The sequence below is a fragment of the Cynocephalus volans genome, chromosome 10 (genome assembly GCF_027409185.1).
Source record: "Cynocephalus volans isolate mCynVol1 chromosome 10, mCynVol1.pri, whole genome shotgun sequence".
NCBI classification, from domain to species: Eukaryota; Metazoa; Chordata; class Mammalia; order Dermoptera; family Cynocephalidae; genus Cynocephalus; species Cynocephalus volans.
Window position 1 is genome coordinate 99,973,748 of NC_084469.1, and position 15,384 is coordinate 99,989,131.

The 15,384-nt window shown below is 51.3% G+C and overlaps 1 protein-coding gene and 1 non-coding gene across 2 annotated transcripts; one reads left to right on the forward strand and one right to left on the reverse strand.

Moving 5' to 3' along the window:
- Nucleotides 1-5,199: 5,199 nt before the first annotated feature.
- PEX11G (peroxisomal biogenesis factor 11 gamma) lies at nucleotides 5,200-14,629 on the forward strand. Its single transcript, XM_063112653.1, has 5 exons — nucleotides 5,200-5,260; nucleotides 6,790-6,978; nucleotides 9,301-9,479; nucleotides 13,420-13,482; nucleotides 14,135-14,629. Exons 1-5 carry the CDS (start codon nucleotides 5,201-5,203, stop codon nucleotides 14,367-14,369), a joined length of 726 nt encoding a protein of 241 aa, XP_062968723.1. The 5' UTR covers nucleotide 5,200; the 3' UTR covers nucleotides 14,370-14,629.
- TRNAT-GGU (transfer RNA threonine (anticodon GGU)) lies at nucleotides 11,515-11,594 on the reverse strand. The gene has a single exon. It is a non-coding gene; the product is annotated as a tRNA-Thr (tRNA).
- Nucleotides 14,630-15,384: the final 755 nt, after the last annotated feature.

The window sequence follows — 15,384 nt, forward strand, 5'->3', positions numbered from 1 at the left end:
TGCTATGTATCTTTTATTACAATAAAAATTTTTGCCATATACCGGCCAGCCACCAACCCCCTCCACCACAAACAAAAACAAGTAAAAAAAACCAAAAAACAGGAAAAGCTTTTTTTTTTTTTTTTTTTTGGTAGCTAGCTGGTGTGGGGGTCTGAACCCTTGACCTTGGTGTAATAACACCTCGTTCTAACCCACTGAGCTAATCGGCCAGCCCTGGAAAAGCATTTTGTAAACAACAGATGAAATAATTAAAGATATAAAGGTAGGGATGCTGGTCCAGTTCGTGATGCTCCAGATCACTGACTGGGTGGGCTCTTGTTCACTAAGTTCAAGCACGTTATCATTTTATCCACTGGGTGGAGGACAGATCATCTGCCCCCAGCCTTCAGCCCACGCAAGGGCTTTGGCCCATCCAGGTTGATGCAAATATACACTTCAGCCTCATCCTCGTGCCCGCAGAGGAAAAGGAGGACCCAGAAGGTGGATCCTGGATGCTACCAGGAGACAAGGGAGAGAGGTAATTCTATTATTGAGTTCATTTTTATGTTTTTTTTTAATTTTTATTTTTTTGCATCTGGCTGGTATGGGGATCCAAACCCTTGACTTTGATGCTATAACACTGCACTCTAACTGACTGAGCTAACTGGCCAGCACCCTTAATCATTTTATGAGGAAGTTGGAAGGAAGGTGATTGGCAAAACAGCACCAGCCACTTGTATCAGCCAGGAAAGCGGAGGTCTGGTTGCTCCCGTGGTGTGGACAGTGCTCCTGTTTTGACTACGTTCAGACATGATTACAGAGTGTGCTTGTTTTGTCTTGCTCTGCCACGGTCACAGAATGGCCTTGTCCGATGATGCCCTTCTGTGAAATTGTTTGTGTGCAGCAGGAGGACACTGGGGCCCAGCTGTGACCACCAGACCTGCTCCTAGCAACACCAAGGCCAGCTGTGAACACTAGGCCAGCTCCTATCTCTTTCTCAAAGGTCAAGCTCAGCCCTAACCAGATGGTGAACCCTGGGAGGGCCAGGCAGCACTTGCAAAGCTCACTGTTGTATCTCTGGTGCCTAGAGCAGGGCCTGATGCCCAAGAGGTCCCAGAAAAATGCATTGTCATGTCCCAAGGCTGTTGGGGACAGCACAGGCTCTAGAACATGGACATCTTCACTCATACAGCAGCAGGCCCTGTAGCCAGATATCCCCTTCCCTCTGTACACCTTTGACTTTGGCTCAGATTTATTCTGTTGCAGGAACAGTGACCCCAACGGGGCAAGTAAAAGGTGCACACAGACCCCAGGACCCAAGTCTTAACAGGGGCAAGTGTTGGTTGGATTTGTGAGTTAAGGAGTCTCTTGGGATGTGTGTGTGCGTGTGTGTGTGTGTGTGTGTGTGTGTGTGTGTGTAATTTTTTTCCCAGGTTGGAGAATCTCATGTTTTGTTTTGTTTTTATTTGCTCAAATACACATCTTGGGGCTGCCTGAGGAGGGGGCTGTGGGCTGGGAAGAAGTGGATGAATTCAAGGGATATTTTGGTGACTGTTAGGACCTGGGTGTATGTGTGTGTGTGGAGGGGAAGAGGTGGGCATGGTGTTCAGGTTCGTAGCTGAGTGACCAGGTGGACAGTAGGGCAGTCCGTGGGATGGGGACACAAGAGAGAACGATGTTTGGGGATGACACTGGTGTCAGTCTGGGACTTGCTGAGCATGAGGGGCCTCGTGGGATGTCCAGGGGGGCAAGTGGGAGGAAAAGACAGATCAGGATTGGAGACAGATGTGGGAGAAACCAGCAAAGTGGTGGCTACAAAAATCGTGAGGATGCACAAGTTCTCCCACGACAGTGCGGAGCTTTCGACAGGGAGCCGAGCCCTGCAGGCAATGACACTTACTGATAGTCTATTTTGTGCCAGGTTACGAACGAGACAGATTAAAGTCACTGCCTGGTAGAGCTCACATTCCATCGAGGAGAGACAGACAAATATCCAGATAAATAAGCAAAATATAGTACATTTAGACAGTGTTACAAGCTAAGGAGAAAAATAAAACAGCAGGAAATGCAGGTAGAAAGTGTCCACGAGGGAGTGATTGGGGAGGTCCCATAAGAAGGTGAAATTTGAGTAAATATCAAAAGGCAGTGAGGGAGGGAGCCATGTTGGTGTCTGGAGGAAGAGCATTCCAGGCAGAGGAAACAGCATGTGCAAAGGTCCTGGGGCAGGAATGTGCTGTCATTTCAAGGAACAGGAGGAAGGCAATGTGACTGGAAAGAAATGAGCAGGGAGGAGGAGTAAAAGGAGGTGAAGTGAACAGGATATATTTTTTGCAAAAGGAAACTGGTCAACATCATTCGTCATCAGGGAAATGCAAAACAGACCACAGTGGGATAGCCCTCCGTACCCACTATAGGGCTTTCCATAATGATAAAAAAGGATGTTGCAAGAATGTGAAGTTGGAACCCTTGTCTATTGTTGGTGGGAATGTAAAATGGTACAGTCACCGTGGAAGACAGTGTGGCAGTTCCTCAAAAAGTTCAACATAGAATTACTTTATGACCCAGCAATCCCACTGCGACAAGTTCGTCGTGTACATGAATGTTCATATCAGCATTTATCCACAATAGCCAAAAGGTGGAAACAGCCCAAATCTCCAACAACAGATAAATGGATAAATAAAATGTGGTATATCCATACAATGGAATATTATTCAGCTGCAAAATAAATGCAATAATATATATATATATATAAATAAACTCTGATACGCGTTGCAACTTGTATGAACCTTGAAAACTTTATGCTCTGTGAGGGAATCCAGATACAAATGGTCACATATTATATGATTCCGTTTATATGAAATATCAAGCATAGATAAACATATAGAGACAGAAAACAGATTAGTGATTGCCAGGGGCTGGTGGGAGGGAGGAATAGAGAGTGACTACCTGGCTGGCTGGTTAGCTCAGTAGCTTAGAGCACGGTCTTATAACACCAAGATCAAGGGTTCGGATCCCCATACTCACCAGCCACCACCACCAAAAAAAAAAAAAAAAAAAAAGTGATTACTTAATAGATACAGGTTGTAGGAGAGGGGGAAAAAGTTTTCCCTGTAGCCTCAGCTCTTAGCTAGGATGAGCTACTGTAACAAAAGAATTAACAAAAGAAAAACAGTCAGATTTAATCACATGTATACCTCACGTATACATGGGAGATACGCAGAGATATGAGTAATTCTTAAAGCAAAGAGGTGTTTAGAACTCTGGCTTAAATAGCATCTTTAAGACCAAACAGTAAGTTTTTAAGAGAAGTGACAAGACAAAGGAAAAGGACTTTGAGTTTCTAGAGGTGGCAAATTGTGGGTAGGCAGATAAATGGTATGTAAAGGCTAGTTAGTGTTAAATAAAATATGTGGGAGGCCATTGATTTGGACTTGGCTCCTGCACTAAGCCTAACAGACCAAACTAATATGGAGTTTTACTACAGTAGCTGAGCTTTAGTTAATTGCGGGAGGCTCTGTAATCAATAAACCAATTAAGCTGTAACCAATTAAGTTGTCTCTACAGGGCACATCCTTTCCTATAAATCCTGTCAGATCATGTTATTGGTGGGAGTTCTCTGAACCTGCTCTGGTTTGGACTGCTGCCTGATTTGTGAATTGCTTTTTTGTTTTGCTTTATTTAAAAAAAAATTTTTTTTTCTGGGTTGGAGAATCTCGTTTTGTTTTGTTTTTATTTGTTCAAATGAACTCAGTTAAACTTAAACTCGTCTGAGGTTTTTATTTTGTTTTCTTTTTAACATTAGTAAAGCTTATGTGTTTTTTCTTGTTTTTGGTGGCTAGCCAGTACTGGGATCCAAGTAATGTTATGTAGATTTCTCTGGTGCCATTTCCAGACTGATAAGCGTTCACAGGTGTCTTTAGTGATCAACTTCTGTCCTTCCTGGTAGAGAAGGGAGCAGGACACCCTTTGTAAATCTACCTCCTGCTTTTAGGCAAAGAGGGGACGGGCAGAGAGCTTTTCCTGTATCCGCTTCTCCATTACCTTCAGCTCAAAATAATCCTTATGCCAAGATGGCATATTTGGGGGTGACATTTCAGGTCTCCTATAAGGGTCTCCTATGAGAGTGATGAAAATACCTTGAAATAAGCAAGGGGTGATGGTCACACAACATGCGAACTTACTAAGTGCAGCTGAATTATACATTCTAAAGTAGTAAATTTCATGTACTTATTTTTGGTGGCTGGCAGGCACCGGGATGGAACCCTGGACCTTGGAGTTATCAGCACCAGGCTCTAACCAACTGAACTAACCAGCCAGCCCTGGATTTTGTATCATATGAATTTCACCACAATAAAAAACAAAAAGAGGATATGGGTGTTAACTTTTTGAAAAATTGGGGGTTTTTTTGAGGAGATAATACACGCCTATTGCACAAAATTCAAAAGCTACAAGATGGTATAAAAGTGAGTACTTAATCTTTTCCCCAGTCACCTGAGTTACCCTCCCTAGGCCAACTCTGGTTACCAGATTCTTGTTGATTTTTGTTTTTTACCCTGGACCTTGGTGGTATCAGCACCACACTCTAACCAGGTGGCCAGCCAGCCATCCCATGTTCATTCTTCTAGAATGATTCTATGTGTTTTCTTGACGTCTAAAGATGCCTTATGAAGACATAACGAGTCACTATAGACAGACAATGCAGAGAGGGGGAAGTAGAAAAATTAAAAAGAAAAATCCTTCCTTGAACAGCTGCTATCAGGTGGGTGCTTATGTTGGGAATACTCCTTGTACGTGAGTAGTTGGTTCATTCTGAAATACTTTTTAGGTGATTTTTTTCTTTTGGGGGGGCAGCTGCCCGGTAGGGGGATCCGAACCCTTGACCTTGGTATCACACCACCAGGTTCTCTAACAAGCGAGCAAACCGGCCAACCCTAAAATATTTTTTTTGGCGGGTGGTTGGTCAAGCCCCCGTGGGGCAGAATGCAGCAAGCTCAGAGGATCATCGTGGATCCACAGGTCCGAGAAGCACAAACGTGGCGATGCCGCTTTTGCAAACTGGATTCCTCCCTGCGGCGGACAAAACCCGGGCCCGGGAGACAAAGGGCCGCGGCCGCGCCTGCGCAGAAGGCGCGCGCGCTCGCGGAGGGTTTCCGGGAGGCAGCCCGGCCCCGCCTCCTGGAGCGGAGCGCCAACGTCGTGGTGACGTCACGGCGGAGTTGCCATGGCGGCTCTGAGCGGCCTGGCGTCGGCGCTGGAGTCGTACAGAGGCCGTGACCGGCTGGTGAGGCTGGGGTGGAGCTAGGCCGGAGGTCCTGGAGTTCGGCCAAACCTCAGAGACCGGGAAACTGAGGCCAGAGAGGGGGCGGGGTCGCTCAGATCCCCCATCTCGGAGGTCCTGTCCAAGCTAGGTTCAAACTGTATCCCCTAGCGTTGGACATTTAGGTTGTTCCTGCCAACCTAACCTGGCTGAACGTTTACATAAAAACCTAATCTCTGTATTTGGACATTTAGGGTCTGGCCAGGCCACTGAAGTTAGTCCCTGGGTCTTCCTGAACAATCTCATATGGGGATTTGGAATGTTGCAGGGCTCCCCCTATGGCTGGACATTTAGTTTTTGACCAAATAAATCCCCTATAGTTGGGCACTTAGGTTGTTTCAGCCAACTTAGTACCAGTGAGCCCACCATGGCTAGGCCTTTGCTGTGCCTAGCTGTGGTGAGTTCCAGCCAAATCCCTTGTAGTTGGTCATTTAGATCGTTCCTGCCAACGCAACCTGGCTGGACATTTACATACCAACAAGATTCCCATGTTTGGACATTTGGGATCTGAGCAGGCCACTGTAGTTGGTCGCTGGATTGTCCAGAATAATCTCATATGGAGGTTCAGGATGTTGCGCTGCTCCCCCTATGGCTGGGTGTTTAGGTTCCAACCAAATCCCCCTCTGGTTGGGCACATAGGTTAGTCTATCCAGGCCCCTGAGGTTGGACTCTTAGCTTGTCCTGACCAGTCCCTCATAGGTAGACATTTAGGTTACACCAGGGGGTGTACTGGTGGTTAGGCATTTATGTATTTATTCATTCATTCTTTGGTGGCCGGTAGGGGGATCCGAACCCTCTATCTTGGTGTTGCAACTAGCTAGGCATTTAGGTTCCAATAAATCCCCCCCAACAAAAAATTTCAGTGTTTTACCATTACAATGCAGGTAAGAAGGAATTACAGGTAAAAATAATATACAAAACAACAGAAACATGCAATTTCTGAAAAGCAGGTGAAATAATTAAAAATATAAGGGTGGTGAACATGATCTAGTTCATGATGCTTCAAATCACCTACTGAGTGGGTTTCTTCTTATTAAAGTAATCCAAGCAAATTATCATTTTGTCCACTGGTGTGAGGCCCGATCACCTGCTCCCAGACTTCAGCCCAGCCAAAGGCTTTGACCTAACCAGGTAGATGCAAATATACATTTTGGCCTAATCCTCCTACCTGCTGGGGAAAGGAGGACCCAGGAGGTTGGAAACAGGAGTTTTGTTTTCTTTGTTCCCATCACATCTGTCCCCAAAAGCTGTGCCCCTTGGTGACACGAGCCAAGTACTCTGTTAGATTTTTTCACAGTGCCTTTTGAAAAATGATGTTATGATTCTCTACTAGTCCCACCTACAAGTCTCTTTTTAAACTTTCAGCTTTTATTGGAAGTTTATTGACTTAGGATCTTCTACGTGTTCAATCTGGCAGGGACCCCGGCCTGGTTGGGGATGGTCCAGCTCAGTCCTGGAGGAGGGCTATGCTGATCGCTTCTGGTTTCCCGCAGATCCGAACGCTGGGGTACTGCTGCCAGCTGGTCGGCGGGGTCCTGGTCAAACAGTGTCCTGCCAGGTCCGAAGTGGGGACGCGCCTGATGGCAGTGTCTGCCCAACTCAGCCACTGCAGGACCGTCCTGCGACTCTTTGACGACCTGGCCATGTTCATGTACACTAAGCAGTACGGCCTGGGGACAGAGGTAACGGGGTTCATGGGGATGTAGAGAGAGGGGTGCAGATCTCAGCATTTAATGAACTTGTCCCGGAGTGTTCCCCGTTGGACAGTGTATTATTTTCTTTAATTTTACTTTCTTTTTTGAGACAATCAGATATTCTTATTTTAATTTTTTAAAAAATAGCTAATACGTTCACATGTTCTAAAAGAGTATATAATAAAAAAAGAATCTCCCTCCTTCCTGATCCTCCAGACCCTGAATTTTCCTCCTCAGAGGCAGCTGCTGTGGTCAGTTTCGTGTGTCTCCATGAACTTTCCTGTACCTACACAGGCACATACATATTGTTTACAGAAATAGGTGGCATGCCATCTGCCACTTGCTTTTGTCACTTAAGAGTTCAACCTGGAGATCATGTTTTTTTGTTGTTTTTTTTTTAACCTTCTCACCTGTCAGAAGGAGATCATTTATTTTTCTTTCTTTTGGCAGCTGGCGGGTACAGGGATTGAACCCTGGACCTCTCTGTTAGCAGCAACATGCTCTAACCACTTAGTAGTAACTGGCCAGCCCGATATTTCTTATCAGTCCAAAAGGAGCTTCTTAATTCTTTATAGCCACATAGCACTGTGCTATATAGACAGGTGGTGATTTATTTCGCCGGTCCCCCGTTGAGTGACTTGTGGATTATTTCTAATATTTTGCTAGTACCACAGTACTGCAGGAAGTCGCCTTGTTCCTGCATAATTCCACACGAGTGCCAGCAAATCTAGAAGCCTCACCCAGGGGCCTCTCTCCCCAGGTCCTCAGGAAGGGGCCACCTTGCCCCCCAGGGGATGGTCTCCAAATCATGCCCTTCTCTGGGCTGCCCTGCCTGTTCCTTTGCCCTCCCTGGGTCTCCTCTTTGAGCCACTTGCTGTCCAGATGCTTCCCCATTCCGCTTCATGAGCCCATGATCTGATCATCCCAAATCACAAGTATTTCCTTGGACCCTGCTCCCGTTTTGATGCCCATCTCCACATCCTCTTCTTTGTCTGATGCTTTAGGTGCATCCCCAAAGTCACCCCGAGGGCCATTTCCTCTGCAGAGTCCCCAGGCAAGGGGGGAAACCCCTCTGAGCCTCGTATATCCCTTGGCCAGAACAAGAGCCCCTTTTGTTGGGTCCCATGTTCATGTGTCTGTGTGTCCCCCTGCCCTGGTGAGCCTCTCCTCTTCCCCAGGGTCAGACCCCCACCCTGCCGCTTCTCAGGAAACATGGGTGGAATGAGCACATTGGGGCGGGTGGGGGGGACCCTTTCTCACCGGGGTGGGGGGGAAGCGTGCCAGAACAAACCAGAGGGGCCCGAGCAGAATAAGGGAGCTGGAGTGGGGTTCAGAACCCAGAGGGAGGCAGGATCACTGCCAGCCAGAAGGAAGGGGTGGACAGTGTCACCCACCATTGATCGGGGCAGGAAGGGGCTTCCTGGGAAGACAGAGAGGAAGGGGAGGGTGTGGCACGCTGCGAGGACAAGGTTAAAGGTAGGAAAGTGAAGGTTCAGGAAGTAGGTGGGGAGCCAGCCGGCCCTTGGTCCTGAGGGGGCGGGTCCCGGGCACCAGGCCTCTGTGGGTGTTCCTGCAGGCGGTGCTACAGAGCTTGGGGGCGGAGGGCGTGGGCACCGTGCAGAACCGGGAGCCCGCGTGGGCTCTGTAATTCGACAACCTGCAGGCCCATCCCTGCCTGAGCTGGGGCAGGCAGCTTCCTCCACACGCGCCAGTCTGCCTGTCTGTAAGGCCGGGATGGTGACCCCTCTCGGGTTTGGGGGAGGTAACGCAAACCTTGTAGTGTTGTGCTCCGCACACAGTCAGCACTGGGCGTGTGGTGGCCTGGAGTTACTGCACTGTCCTGCCTGGTCAGGGTTCTCTGCGGGCTGCCTGCCCTGCTCCCCGCTCAGGGTCCTGCATCAGAGGGTCCTGCATCAGAGGGCCTCGCCTGAGACCCGTGTGCAGGAGCTGGAAGCCTTCGGGAAGGAGGACTCTGATGCAGGGCGTCCCAACTTCATACATGGGAATCCTCTGGGAACTTAAAAAGATCCCAGTGCTAGGACAGAATCCTTAGGGGCATGGGGTGTTTGATGCTCCCAAGGGAATTCCATTGCCCAGCCCAATTGGGACTTGCTTCTCCAGTGGGCATCGATGACTGTACTGCTGAGCAGCAGAAGTCAGGCCCGTGTGGGATCCGCAGCCTGAACATCCTGGACATGGCCTGTGGACTGTGGTGGGGAGAAATCTCACTGCCACCTGGCATGGCCAGGGTCCTAAAATGGGCAATGCATCGGTCTAACCCCAGGCCTATACCCCCTCCTGATCCTGCAGGAGGAGGACGTCTTTGTCCGCTGGATGTCTGTCCTGGGCAACATAGCCGACCAGCTCTTCTACCCCTGTGAGCACATCGCCTGGGCCGCTGACGCCAGAATCCTCCACGTGGACTCTTCCTGGTGGTGGACACTGAGCACGACCTTCTGGTGCCTCTCCCTGCTCCTGGGGGTGGCCAGGTGAGTGGCATTGGCAGGAAGGGAGCCCCTGAGGGCCCTGGGTGGGGTCTGCTCAGCGGGGCTGTAGCAGCATTGTCACCGGCACATTGCTTTAGGCTGGAGGTGTGTGGGCCTTTGCCTCCTCGAGTTTTCCTCCTTTTGTTATGACCCCACTGTATTTGTTTCTGATAACTGCTGTAACGAACTACCACAAATTTGGTGGCTTTTTTTTTTTTTTAAAGATGACCAGTAAGGGTATCTTAATCCTTGACTTGGTGTTGTCAGCACCACGCTCTCCCAAGTGAGCTAACCAGCCATCCCTATATAGGGATCCAACCCCATGGCCTTGGTATTATCAGCACCACACTCTCCCAAGTGAGCCATGGGCTGGCCCAAATTTGGTGGCTTTAAACAATACGTTTATTATCTAACAGTTCTGGAGGTTGGAAGTGTGAAATGGATCTCACTGGGCTAAAATCGAGGTATAGACAGGGCTGGTTCCTTCAGGAAGCTCCGGGGGAGGATCTATTTCCTCCTTTTCCAGCTTTTAGAGATGCCCGCAGCCCTCAGCTGTGGCCCCTTCCTCCATCTTCAAAGCCAGCTGCACAGCATCTTCCACTCTCTCTCTGACTCTGATCCTCCTGCCACCCTCTTAATAGAAACCCTGTGATGACATTGGGACCACAGGGATAATCCAGGGTAATCCCCCATCTCAAGATCCTTACCTTAATCACACTTGCAAAGTCCCTTTTGCCATGCGAGGTGACTTATTCAGGTCCTGGAGATTAGGATGTGGACATCTTGGGTGGGGGGCCGAGGGGGGAGAGATTCTGCTGACCAGACCCAGGGGTCTGGAGAGAAGCAGCTAATGTGGCTGCCTTCGCCCAGGTCCCTGAGTCCCATTTGCCTTGTCATGAGCAGACATCCCCAAAGAAAACACCCAGCAGTTTCCTGATTGGCTCCGTGCTTCCAAAACCCATATGGTTTCTAGAACTTTACACTAACGGTTTCCTCCCATTTTCTTCTTTGCAAACTTGCTGAGTTGATTCATTCAGAATCGTCTGCGTCAGAAAACACGAGGAGCCGGGTCCCCCAGTCCCTATGGCTTAGTGGCCGAGAAGGCCTGTCAGATCCCTGGAGTGAGGTGTGGCTGCCTGTGTGAGGAGGGGTTAAGGTATAATGCCCTCCAAATGGAGAAGTTACTTTGAGACTGAAGAGGGGAGTGGGCAGGTCTGTTTGGTGATCAGAGATATTTATCTGTCAGGGTGGCTCATGGACAAGAAAGCTGGATGCAGTGCAGAATCAGACGTCAGCAGATGGGAGCTAGGCTCTGTCTCTGCAGGCTAGACAGTGTTTACATAGCAAAAGCGCCTGTTACTAAGAATAACTTCAAGAGGCTGGCCCCGCTCACTCGGGAGAGTGCGGCGCTGATAGCACCGAGGCCGCAGGTTCAGATCCCTATGTAGGCATGGCCGGTGCGCTCACTGGCTGAGCGTGGTGCAGACAACACCGAGCCAGGGGTTACGATCCCCTTACCGGTCAAAAAAAAAAAAAGAATAACTTCAAGGAAACATCTTAAAATAAGGTAATAACATCATTCCCCAGGTGTCTTGTGATGTCTGTGCTCAGGCGCCACCTGCTGTAATAAATCACTCACTCTCTGCAGCCTGTGTTGCCTTTACATTTGCCCTAGGGTTAAGGTGTGACTAACTGGTCAGTGAGGCAAAGGAGTGAGGTCAGTCAGGACTCCACATGGCAGGTGGGGCCCAAGATGGTGCTGGTTTTGCTCAACCTCTAACACTGCTGCTAATCTCAAGGGAGGCTGTGCGTCCCTGGTTCTGGGGGAAGTGTCCATGTCTGCTGTCGTTGTCCCTGGGCAAGGCTGACTTTCAGTAGTTCAGTTCTCTCCCAGTTATATGCTCATCACAGACAATCTGGAAAGTGGACAAAACCCCAAAGGAGACGACTTAAGTCACTCATCATCCAACCCAGAGACGCCGCGTTTAGACTTTGGTGATTTGTTTCCCCTGATGTGTTTTTGTTTGTTTGTGGCCACTGGCCAGTAAGGGGATCCGAACCCTTGACCTTGGTGTTACCAACACCGCGCTCTAACCAACTGAGCTAACCTAACCGGCCACCCTTGCTGATGTGTTTTGACTGTCTCCTGATCGCCTTGGCTTCTTCTGGATCTCTGAGGTCCCCTCGAGGTCACCGTGTCTACCTGTGGAGCTTGCCCTGTCTCCCTCCCAAGCATCCACTTTCCCCGTGTGCTCGGGGACTCCCGGGCGGGCACCTGGGCTGGGCTCAGGGATTCTTGTCCACCGCCTTCCTCTTCTGGCCCCAAGAGCCTTGTGACTTCTGGCCCCAAGAGCCTCCCTGTTCTTGTTTTAGGGACAGGCTTGGTTCTGTTCTTCTTTTCTAGTGGGCTTTGTTTCTTTCTTTATTTTATTTTATTTATTTATTTTTTTAAGACAACCGATGAGGGGATCTTAACCCTTGACTTGGTGTTGTCAGCACCATGCTCTCCCAAGCGAGCTAACCGGCCATCCCTATATAGGATCCGAACCCGTGGCCTTGGTGTTATCAGCACCGCACTCTCCCAAATGAGCCATGGGCTGGCCTGGGCTTTATTTCTTAGAGCAGTTTTAGATACACAGCAAAATCGAGCAGAAAGTACAGAGTCCCCATATATCCCCTGTCCCCACACACATGCACAGACTGCCCCGCTGTCCATATCCCCCACAGAGGGGAGCATTTGCTGCAAAGGATAACTCTCCATGGACACATCATCATCACCTGGAGTGCAATGTTGCATTCCTGGTGTTGGACACTCTATGGGTTTAGACAAAAGTACAGTGACATGCGTCCACCATTGTAGTATCACACAGAGGAGTTTCACTGTCCTCTGCGCTCTGCCTGTTATTCCATTAATTTTTAGATTGTATAGTTTTTCCCACCATTTCTCTGGATTTGGCATGAGCAAGGGCATGAGGGTTGGGGAGCATTAGGTGTGTCTTTGTCATGACCAGGTGTCTATGCTCAAGGCCCAGGGTTCCAGAACATCATCTGGGAGGTTAAGATGCAGGTCCCTGGACCAGGTGCTCAGACGTTCTCATTCCATGGGCCTGGGGTGCTCAGGAATCAGTGTTTTGCCCCAATCCCCAGGTGGTTCCCACCTACCACACCGCAGGTGCTGTCCTGCGTCCCCTGTCCTCTGGGACATGGATGGGTCCACGGTGGCCAGGGGAGGTGGACCAGATCCTGGACCTCCCAGTTAGGAAGTCCAGCACATTCATGTGCCCGCACACCCCACGGCCCAGGCCGCAGGGTGCAGGCGCCTGCTGGAGCAGCCTGGGTGGCTGCCCACTGGTAGCCCCTTCCTCAGCCTGTAGTCACCAGCTCTGGGGGCCCAGAGGGTCATCCAGATTCACCTGAGTCTCCAGGGGGAGGGTGTGTTGGGGGCCAGTGTATCACTCATCTGAGCTATTTTCTACATATACCGGGTGAGGCAGCTGAGAGGGAAACAGCTTCCCCAGGGCCGCCCAGCTGTAGCCAGCCTCTATGTCTCCACTGTAGAGGGGTAGCTGCCAACACCCCACGTGGCAAATATTCCTTTGAACTCTAGGCCAGCGATTGGCAGAGGCCAGTTGGGGCCTGCCTGACCATGTTAGAACCTCTGAATGTTCCCAAATCTGGTGCAGATGGCCCAAGCTGTGTTAGTGATGGTCTGTTAGTGATGCGGCCCTGGGGGCTTCAGAGGCACAGCGAGGTCTGGAGCTCCAGGAGGGCGCAGGACCATGGGTGGCAGGGAGAGGGAAAGCCACTTGTCTGAGGGCTCAGCTGGCTGTACGGGGAACCTGTGGCCTCAGTAACCGGTGGCAGAACCTCCCCTGCCCCCCCACCCTGCCTTTCTTGCCGCTCTGGCAGGCAGGGTGTCCTCCCACCATCTCTGGTGTTGCAGGTCCCTGTGGATGGTGCTGAAGCTGAGGCAGAGGCTGCGAAGTCTCACGGTGGCCTTCACCAGGTACGATGTTTGGTGGTCACCCAGGAGGAAGGGTCCTACTTCTTCATTAGGCGTGGGCCCCTGGCTGGGAGTCTCCAGCAGGATCAGCCCACTCCCGTGCAGGGCCCCGTGCTGGAGTGGGGTGTGTGCTCCAGGTCTTGGGGCCTCCCCTTGGCCCCTGGGTGGGTGGTTGGACCTTTTACACATAGGGAAACTGAGGCTCACTTGAGTGAGGACTCCAGGGCTGCGCTTTCAGGGCTGAGCCCCTAGCAGGGAGGATGACCTGGGGACAGAGTCAGTTTCCCGAGGACAGTGGTCACTGTCACTGTTTAAACCTGCAAAAGAACACGGATAGAGCTGGGCCGGCACAGACAGAGAACTTGCCCACCGAGCAGCCCCCGTCCCACCTCCCCACTCATGTCCAGGGGGCTCGGGAGGACTGAGGTGTGGATTTGAGACTTTTGACCCTGGCCCATGCCCGGTTCATGCTGTAGGCTCCGTCTGGGGGCTGAGACAGGGACGCGATCCCGGTGGGAGGGTCAGGAGTGACCGCCTGGGCCCCACTATCCGTCCCCACTTCCAGGCAGGGTCTGTTGTCACGCCGCGAGCACATGCGGGCCTTCCAGAGCTGCGGGAAGGGCGGCCCGTGAGCGGCTCCTCTCTGTCCCCACAGTCAGCCGCCCTGGAGCAAGCGGAGGGCCATCAAGGTGCAGATGCAGTCGGAGGTGCTGACACTCCTCAGCAACCTGGCCGATCTGGCTAACGCCGTGCACTGGCTGCCCCCCGGTGTCCTGTGGGCTGGCCGCTTCCCGCCGTGGCTGGTTGGCTTCATGGGCACCGTCTCCTCCCTCCTCAGCATGTACCAGGCAGCCCGAGCTGGTGGCCAGGCCAATGCCACCACCCCCTGACACGGCCCGAGTTGCACGTGGACACAGCCACACCCGGTGGCAGGCCCTTGCATCCTACACAGCAGAAATCATCAGGGCACAAGCCCACGCGTGGGGTGGGCAGAGGGGGTGGTGTGAGGCCCCCCGGCCCCAGCCAAGGCCTCCGCGGGGGAAGCTTCTCTCTCAGCCACAGGGGAGGACCTGGGACCTCTGAGCCGTCGCGAAGTCTGGAAAGGTTGCTGCGGGCCTCAGCAGAGCCTCCCATATCCAAATAAAGGCCAGCAGGAGAGACGGTGCGTCATGCTTCAGGTGCGGCATCGGGAAAGCCAAAATGAGAGTCAGTTAAACAGCGGGGCGCTGGTGCCGGGCTCAGGGGTGGGAAGTTATTACACTGGTGGCCCCTTGCCATCCTTAGAAGCCACACTTCCCCAGCCACCTTCCAGAACACTCTTGGCCTGGTGGGTCCTGCCTGTCCCTGAGCTGGTGCTGCCTGCTGACCCCACTGAGTGGCTGTTAGCCATCCAGGGCCGTTCTTCACTCCCCACAGTCCTGGCCATCGTGGGTACAGGAGGCTGTCTCCCGCCAGGCCACGCCTGAGTCACTCCTCCTCCTCTTGGGCACCGAGAGGCGCTTACACCTGCCTCACGCCACGTGGTCCTCAGGCCCAGGGTGGCCGTGGTCCATTCAGGACCACTGTGAGCATTTAGCGGGTTCCACACTGGGGCCAGGCCATGCATGCTGGTGTCTCTGAAGACACTGGTGGCTTTTGTCTCCCACCTCACTGAGAACGTGGTGGGATGGGAAACGTCTGCTTTCTAGTCTGATGGCTGAGAACGACATTTGAGAGGCCATGCAGGTGTGGCCTTGGGTAGGCGTCGGTAGACAGTGTCCAGCCAGGAAGACCCAACACAACAGGCAGTGTTTATGCCCTGGAGTCTCGTGTGATACCAACTGCATTGTTTCTTTTATAAGGAAGACATCAGCTGCTGGTAGGCTGGGGGTTGCTCAGGGTACCACAGGATGCAGGAGACCCCAG

Excerpts from the sequence above, each read along its gene's own strand:
- PEX11G (XM_063112653.1), top strand. The coding sequence starts at position 5,201 with ATGGCGGCTCTGAGCGGCCTGGCGTCGGCGCTGGAGTCGTACAGAGGC. Across the intron at positions 5,261-6,789 it reads ACAGAGGCCGTGACCGGCTG|ATCCGAACGCTGGGGTACTG; the intron begins GTGAGGCTGGGG and ends GGTTTCCCGCAG. Across the intron at positions 13,483-14,134 it reads CTCACGGTGGCCTTCACCAG|TCAGCCGCCCTGGAGCAAGC; the intron begins GTACGATGTTTG and ends CTGTCCCCACAG.